This window comes from Gymnoscopelus braueri (assembly GCF_963280865.1).
Source record: "Gymnoscopelus braueri genome assembly, chromosome: 22".
Classification (NCBI taxonomy): Eukaryota; Metazoa; Chordata; class Actinopteri; order Myctophiformes; family Myctophidae; genus Gymnoscopelus; species Gymnoscopelus braueri.
In genome coordinates, this window is record NC_137624.1 from 2,764,751 (window position 1) to 2,773,855 (window position 9,105).

Sequence of the window (9,105 nt, forward strand, 5' to 3'; positions counted from 1 at the left end):
GACACCACACCTATCTGGACTTCAAGACAGACTGACTGTCCCTCGAGGTCAAATATTCACTTATATATCTATAAGCCTGGGATTTGACCTCTATAATCGTCACTGTCGGGCAGGAACCTTGTGTGTCCAAGACTGTTACTTTTCAGAAAATGGGGAAAAAATAACCTGTGTTCCAAAGGATCCAATGTAGTTATTATTTAGTCACAAGCTCTTGATAATACTTTTCAATTGTTCAATATTTATGAAACACAGTGGTAAAGAAAATTGTGATAATAACAGATCTACAATCTCGCGATGCAGCGTGTTGTGAGCTTGTAGAGCTGCTACTTTACCTACGTTTGTGAGACACTCTTGTATGACAAAGGAGGGGATTAATTTAAGAAAGAGAAACATTAAAAAGCTGAAATATGTAGATATACAAGGTGTCTGCAATGGAAGCAATGCAATGACGTGTCGCACTGTGACGCGCCATGAGCTTGTAGATCTGCTATTTTCTGACATTGTGAAAATGTCCGCCTGTAATGACATAGCCCAAATACGGACGGTTGAAAGTTGCCAATTAAGCATGAACGTAAGTCTTTCCAATTAATTCCCAATAACTGCACTGCATTGTGAACGTCTTAATCCACTTACCACACATGGAACATAACTGCGCTCAGCGTTACACAAAGCACTCAACCCCAGTACTTCAGTCAAAGTATAGATACTCAAATATTACTCAATTACAAGTGAAAGTTGCTCGGTCAAAGTTGTACTTGCGTTAAAGTACTGTAGTGCTTGCTTTATAATATTCAAGTAAAGTACAGATAGGCAAAAACATTTACTTAAGGACGGTACTCCTCAAGTAAATGTAGGTACCACAGACTGTGATACACTGCATGCATTTACACCGCTAGTGTCCCACATAAGACTTATTTCTGTGACTTTTTCCCATGCATTTCATCATATTTATCCAGGTCTTTTTTTTATGTACAGTAAGTTGCTTAAGGCCTTTAAGGTCTTACAGTAAGCATGGAGTATTTATAGAGTCACAGTTTTGGCGCTGCGCATTTGGAAAAAACAACAGCCAGGCAGTGAATGGACGTCTGTGTGTGGAATTGACTTTATGCTGGCTACAAACCACCCAGCTACACTATATACTGCAGTCACTGGAATAACTCCTAAACTTCCTGGCTTTTCCTGCACTATTTACAACTTGAAATATTATTTTTTCTAAACCATCTGCTTGACAGTTTTTTCAAAACACTAGCCTATAAGTCTGATTAAAAGCCCATTTGAGTAACAGTTCGGTATAAAGTATGCTTTAATAGTCTGTACATGCATTACACAGGGGTTCAACAGTTAATCGAACTAATCAATATAATCGAATAGAAAAGTCGATAATTGATCATGTCATGAAGTAGTCGATTAGTCACTAAACAAACAATATTTTGGTCATGTCAGGCGAAACGTTTAAAAAACTTTCAACAATTGTGAAAAATAGCAATAGCATCTACAAGCTCACAACTTGCCTTGTGAACTTGCCTTAGATCTGCTATCTTCACTATTTTTGCACAATACACTATTAAATAGGGCTTAATTGGTTCATCGATTCATTGATATATACAAAATAATATTGGGGGGAAAAAAGCACTTCTTGATTATTCGATTAATTGATAGAATAATCATAAGAAAAGTATCAACAGATGCAAACCCAACAGTGGGCCAATTGTTATTATGTTATATAATAGCCTATCATGTCCATACATTCCTTTTGAAAGCTCTCTCTCTGTGTGTGTGTGTGTGTGTGTGTGTGTGTGTGTGTGTGTGTGTGTGTGTGTGTGTGTGTGTGTGTGTGTGTGTGTGTGTGTGTGTGTGTGTGTGTGTGTGTGTGTGTGTGTGTGTGTGTGTGTGTGTGTGTGTGTGTTATGGTGGAATGGTTTCCACACCACAGATGGTGGCTGGTATCTTATGAGGGGAATGGCACTGTAGCTTATACTGTCAGCCGAGTAGAATATCACACTTGGCCTACATTTTTCATAATACATAGGCTAAAGATAATTCTCATAACTCAAAACTGTAACGGAGCAGCAGAACACTGGTATTTATTATGATAATGTCAGTGGTCTGGTCTTAACTGACAATGAGCAGATAACAGTGGTGGAAAGTAACGAATTAAATGTACTCAAGTATTGTACTTAAGTACAATATTGAAGAAGTTTTACTTTGCTGGAGTATTTCCAATACTTTTACTTCGACTCCACAACATCTCAAGAGGCAAATAACGTACTTTTACTCCACTAGATGTATTTGAAAACTTTAGTTACTTTGCAGATAATTATTACAAAACATACATTAACCACTTCAGCACTATATTCTTTGGCTATTTGAAAATAGCTGATCTACATGCTCACAACGCTTGTACATCTGCTATTTTCAAAGGATTTTCATACATTTAAAAAAAAGTCTGCACCATGAGTACTTTTACTTTTGGTACTTTAAGTATATGTTGATGCCAATGCTTTTGTACTTTTACTAATTTTTGAATACTGGACTTTTACTTGTAACAGCGTATTTCATTGCATTATTGATACTTTTACCTAGGTAATAAATGTGAGTACTTTTTCCACCACTGACAGATTCTAAAGTATCTTAATGGCAGTAGAACAGGCCTGCATGTTGGTCGTGATTACAAATCACAGCACAGCTGCGTCTCTCCCAAGCCGCTCTGCTGTTACTTTTTTCCCAACATTATGTGACATAATAACAGCTCTATAACAACACATATAACGCCAATGTATCGACTTTTTTCAAACAATAATTCACATTTTCATGTTTTGACGATAACACACGACCAGGGCGATACATTTTGCAACCCAACACGCGTGGTTTAAGAACCCGGAGAGCTGCTGTTTGATAAGAAGTTTTGTCGAATACCAAAACGCTCGCCCCAATACACAGTCGCCCCGGGGCAAATCCGGCGACTGTGGCCATCTGGTATTCCTAAAAGTAAGTTAAGTAACCTCAGTAAACTATGCCTAAACCTAAACTTATTCCTAAACTCAACCTCAGTAAAACTATGCCTAAACCTAAACTTATTCCTAAACTTAACCTCAGTAAAACTATGCCTAAACCTAAACTTATTCCTAAACTCAACCTCAGTAAAATTATGCCTAAACCTAAACTTATTCCTAAACTCAACCTCAGTAAAATTATGCCTAAACCTAAACTTATTCCTAAACTCAACCTCAGTAAAACTATGCCTAAACCTAGCCTTATTTCTAAACGTAACGTAACTTCAGTAAACTATGCCAAAACCTAACCTTATTCCTAAACGTAACCTCAGTAAAACTAACCTTTATTATTCCTAAATGTAACCTCAATAAAACTATGTCTAAAGTAAACCTTACCTTATTAAAACTATGCCCCAACCTAACCTTATTCCTAAACATACCCTCAGTAAACTATGTATAAACCTAACATTATTTCTAACGGACAAGTGGTCCGTGACAAAAAAGGGGGGCGAGCGTGTTTTGGGGCGAGCGTTTTGGTATTCGTTTTGTCGGGTCCTAATAATTAAGTCACACGCCATTCCACAAGCACTGGGAAAGGCTACTTTTACACACTTTTACAGTAGTTTTTCGACAAATAGGCCAACAAATGGAAGAATGTATGAACACATATTGTTTTATCACGCATAATATAGCCGTCATTGTGTCGTATTGATGTGTATATTGTCGGACTTACCAAGAGTTTCGCGACCGTCCGACGACCGAAGTTCATCTTGGAGGAACTCCGAGATTTTTTTTTTTAGAGCTCGATTTTCTTTTTTAAAAACCTCGATCTTCGGGGTTTATCTCAAAAATCAACCAAGCCAAAAAGTTCAACGATAAGTCTATGAAGAGGAGAAGGACAGCCACGCCGATCCAGGTGTTATTTGATCCCACATCCAGATGTTTGCCTAGGTTTTTCCAGTGCAGACAGACGGTGTTGTGTGTGTGTGTTGCTGTGATGATCGGGTCGGGTTGTGCTTGCATCGACAGCTAGGGACAGAATGACTGGCGAGGAGGCATCGTTGCCAGGTTTTGTGAGGCAAATAAGCAGCCAGGTCTATGGAAAACAAGCCCAAAAGAAGCCACTACTAGAGCCATATGAGCACTTTATTGCCTATATGAAAATAGCAGATCTACAAGCTCACAATGTGTCGTGATGCGATCTTGTAGATCTGCTATTTAAAAATATATATATTGAAAAAAGTGCAGAATGTGGAATATTTTTGAAACATGTAACATGTACACAAATCTGGTATGGGGGTCCCTGGAACAAAATATTTTCAAATGGGGGTCCGCGGACAAATAGGGCCTACATATTAATTTGGGGGTCCCTGACATGAAAATGTTTGAGAACCACTGGTTTAAACCATAATAATAAAAAAAAACATTGGAAGCAAGCCCAAATAAGCAACTACACTTTAGAAACAAGCCCGACAAAAACGCAACCTGCAACTATCAATATAAGCAACTTTACAGAAAAACGAGCCCAACGTCGCTTATAATAAGTGGACATGGCAACCCGGTTAGAAGGAGCTGCTGGGGACGTCATTCACGTCGAGAGCCAATCACATTGCCCTGTTTGGAATAATTACTAAAGTATAGCAACAATGTAATTTCTTTAATAGAAAGTTTACATTGTTGTTACATTGTTGCTACATACACACAAATGGACCCTTAAATGGTCCATTTGGTTACATTTTTTGAATAGGGCTGGGGCAGTATTGATACAATCTAATATCATAATATTTTTTGATCAAATACCTCAATTTTGTGAGTGACGATAATATTGAATTTATTTTTGAATGTAGAATGTTTTTAATTTATCTTTTTTTTTCATTGCCTTATTATTGTTTTTTGGGAGGCTGCGAGATCATTGGAGATAAACTCATTTCTAGTTGGTCATAGTTATTAAGTCACACTCACAGTCGCATTAATGTCTTTATAATCATATGTATCAATATATTATCTATGTTGTGTTTCCTTCTGTAGTTTTTTTTTTCTTGTCTTTTTATTACTTTGCATTATAGCTTTTTTTTCATTGTACAAGTTGACTAGCCTGGCTGAGTGAAACGAAATGAAAATTCAGGCTGAGTGTCAGGCTACAAGTTGACTGCAACTAAACTAGACTAAGGCAGCTTATCTGTGTGCTACTTGTCCACTAATCATTAGTGACTAATGGGTGCCTTATGAAGGATGGTCATTTCAGAATCAGATGAATAATTCTCCAAGCAGGTGACTAAACCACAGCAGTCAGAATGATGAAAGAACACTGGACACTTTATATCACATGACTTTCTACATGTAAGGCCTACTGTTACCTAATGCAGGGGTTCTCAAATACCCCCAAATGAATACGTATTTGGCCACACACTAGGCTACATCTGAAAATACTGTGTGCCACGGACAACCATACAAGATTTTTTTTAAGGTTCAGATTGTTTGAAAAAAGCAGATCTACAAGCTCACAAAGCACCCCATCGCATCGCAACGTGTTGTGAGCTTGTAGATCTGCTATTTTCAAATGGCCGACGTATAGGCTAAACTGGTTGAACTCATTTTAGCTTGCAGATCTGCTATTTTCGAAAGATTTTAATACATTTTATACATATGACACCTTCTGAAACAGGACATTCTGCGTAATGAGTACTTTTACTTAAATATACTTTTAGTATATTTTGATGCCATTATTTTTGTACTTTTACTCACATTATTTTTGATAACCATACTTTTACTTGTAACAGAGTTCTACAATGCAGTATTGAGTACTTTTTCCACCACTGCTCATATACGCTGAGTTAGCGCTGTACGGGATCAGACCCATGACCTTGTGGTTGAAAGGCCAGTGCTCTACAGACTGAGCTAAACTGTATGGCTTCTTCTGTCACAATCAGAATCAGATTTATTGTCACTTCTTTTTGGAACTACTCCAGTAAAGTAAAAGTACCTCAACATTTTACTTAAGTACAGTACTTGAGTAAATGTACTTAGTTACTTTACACCACTGCAAGTGGGTGAGATTCTTTTTGTTCAAGCTCCAACATTTGTAGTTTTTTCAGGGAGGGGATGAGATGAATAGAGATAACAGGGTAGAAACAGGAAATCAACAGTTCCTAAGGTCTTGACTTAACAACTTTCATCCTGGCGTCCCTATTTTTGGCATGTCATTTATAAATGTTCTAAAATAGCAGATCTAGACACTGTGAGCGTATTTTCACTATTGACATTTTTTGAACATTTCTGGAGTGGAAAATCTTTGCATTTGTTTGGAAAATGACAAAAATATCAATACGGCAATGCATTGCTATTAAACACTTAAACCCTATACTGAAACCTTCACTGTAAATAGCCGATCTACAAGCTCACAATGCGTTGCAACGTGCTTGTAGATCTGCTATTTTCTGCAAAACTGTTCCCCAGAAATTAGATGCTGGGGTTTAAGTGGTTCAAGAGAAAAAAGTGTTTTGTAATTTGTACTTTTGAATACTGATGAGCACTTCACTCATTTTCAACCTTATCTTCATATAATTGGTCCATACTAATGCTCATTATAATATGGTACTATTTTTGTCTATTCACTGTGTCTCAGAGGAGGGCTGTGGACAGTTCAGAAACCTGCCTACCAGTGACATCATTGGTAGGCAGGTTGTCACCTTTAATACCATGCTAGGAATATAAAATGTGCAGTTTCTATTAGCTTCAATTCCCCATCGATGATGTCACTGGTAGCCGGGTTTATGAACTCTCCACAGCCCTCCTAGTGAGGACCAATTATATGAAGAAAGGTTGAAAATGGGTGAAATGGTCCTTTAAGTATTTTTTTAAAAGTACTCCAGTAGTTCACCTCAATTACAAATTTGACAGAGCAGCTTTCACTTGCAGTTGAGTAACATTTGACCAGGAGCAGTGGAGGAAAAAGTACTCAAATGTTTTACTTAAGTAAAAGTATCAATACGGCATTGTATAAATACTCTGTTTCTTGATTAAAAGTACAAAAGTATTGGTATCAAACTGTACCAAAAGTAGAACGTACTCATTATGCAGAATGTCCCATTTCACAAGTTTTCAAATGTATACAATTATTCTCAAAAGGCCGAAATGTATATAGGGCTGAAATGGGTAATGTATGTTTTGTAATAATAATCAAAATCTTCAAATATTTTTTGTGGAGTAAAAGTACTATACTTGCCTCTGAGGTGTAGTGGAGTAGAAGTAAAAGTACAGAAATTTGGAAATACTCCAGTAAAGAAAAAAAATCTGAAATTAAGTACAATACTTGAGTAAATGTACTTAGTTACTTTCCACCACTGACCAGGAGACTTTGACTCAAGTACTGGGTTGAGTATACTTCGTCCACTACTGTCTATGGTACGGCGAGGTCTAGTACTTAAGTGGTTCACTTTGGTCACATGTGGCCAGTGGAGATCAGTTGTGTTGTTAGAGAAAATATCCAAGACAAACATGAAAGTGGCAGAGCAGAGAGCTTTCTCTCTGTGTGTGTGTGTGTGTGTGTGTGTGTGTGTGTGTGTGTGTGTGTGTGTGTGTGTGTGTGTGTGTGTGTGTGTGTGTGTGTGTGTGTGTGTGTGTGTGTGTGTGTGTGTGTGTGTGTGTGTGTGTGTGTGTGACTGTGTGTGTGTGTGTGTGTGTGTGTGTGTGTGTGTGTGTGTGTGTGTGTGTGTGTGTGTGTGTGTGTGTGTGTGTGTGTGTGTGTGTGTGTGTGTGTGCGAGCGTGCGTGTGCCTGTGTGTGTGTGTGAGCTGTGGGAAGCCACAACTAAAGTCCTGGGTTTGACTCACATGTGGCCAGTGGTCAAAAGTAACTAAGTATGCTACATTTACCCAGGCACTGTACTTAAGTATGATTCTGAGGGACTTTTACTTCACTTGAACATTTCAATTTTTCGACACTTTATACTTTATACTACAAATATTGCAATTATTTGAAAACTTAAGTCACTAGTTTTGCAGATTTAGATTATTATTACAAAACCTAAAGGAAAATGATTTTTTTTCCTAGTCACCTCATGGAGACTTTTTTGGATATTTTTTTGGTTTTTGTCGCATTCCTAAGCCAATACTTTGATGACCGGCAGCGGCTCCGGTAAGAGACACAAATAGTCTCCTTTGTATCTCCTACCGGAACCGCTGCCTACCGGTCCGCTGGTCATAAAATGATTGGCTTAGGAATGCGACAACCAAAAAAATATCCATGAATTCAAGTCTCCATGGGGTGACTAATCGATAGGTGAACTATCCCGTTAAGCCTTGTTTTATATGTCGTCTATTAGAAAATAGCCGATCTACAAGCTCACAATGTGTCGCAATGTGACCTGTGAGCTGACCTGTTTAAATGTTTGACAAACCTTTGAGCACTTTTACATTGGTAAATATAGTATATTTTGATGCCAATACTTTAAAAAAAAAAGAAAGAAAAACTTTTACTGAAGTAACATTTTGAATACAAGCCATTTCTTGTAACAGAGTATTTCTATATTGCGGTATTGTTACTTTTACTTATGTAAACAAATCAGAGTCCACAGTGATTCATCTCAGAGCAGTATAATCTGACTCGAGGTCAGATCTAACGTGCACACGTTGTTTGCTCACACTGACCCGAGGTATGTGGCAAGAGTACTTAAAGGTGCACTTCACCCATTTTCAACCTTATCTTCATCTAATTGGTCGTAATAAGACGAAACCATTTCTGTCTACTCACTCTGTGTCTCAGAGGAGGACTGTGTGGACAATTCAGAAACCTGCCTACCAGTGACATCATCGGTAGGCAGGTTTGGTCATTTAAAACAAGATTTCAAACTTGGTTAAGTTTTTTTTGTAATGAATGCAAGAATAATGGCCTCTAACTTTGCAGAAAGCGAACAGTTTGTATTAGCTTGGAATCCCCATTGATGATGTCACTGGTAGGTAGGTCTCTGAACTGTCCAAAGCCGACCAATGAGACACAGAGTGAGTAGACAGAAATGGTGCCATCTTATAATGAGCATTAGTGAGGGCCAATTATATGACGATAGGTTAAAAATGGGTGAATTGCTCCTTTAAGTAGCCTACTTAAACCCTATA

The 9,105-nt window shown here is 37.8% G+C and overlaps 1 protein-coding gene across 3 annotated transcripts in view; it reads right to left on the reverse strand.

Moving 5' to 3' along the window:
* Window positions 1-4,019, reverse strand: part of tnfrsfa (tumor necrosis factor receptor superfamily, member a) — a 66,649-nt gene extending 62,630 nt beyond the window's left edge. For all 3 annotated transcript variants that reach the window (XR_013932545.1, XR_013932546.1, XM_080419755.1), the window contains exon 1: window positions 3,727-4,019. Coding sequence is in view for 1 of the 3 variants with exons in the window: in XM_080419755.1 (XP_080275881.1) it covers window positions 3,727-3,762 (36 nt within the window). In the remaining 2 variants the exon portion in view is untranslated. The remainder of the gene's footprint in view (window positions 1-3,726) is intronic.
* Window positions 4,020-9,105: the final 5,086 nt, after the last annotated feature.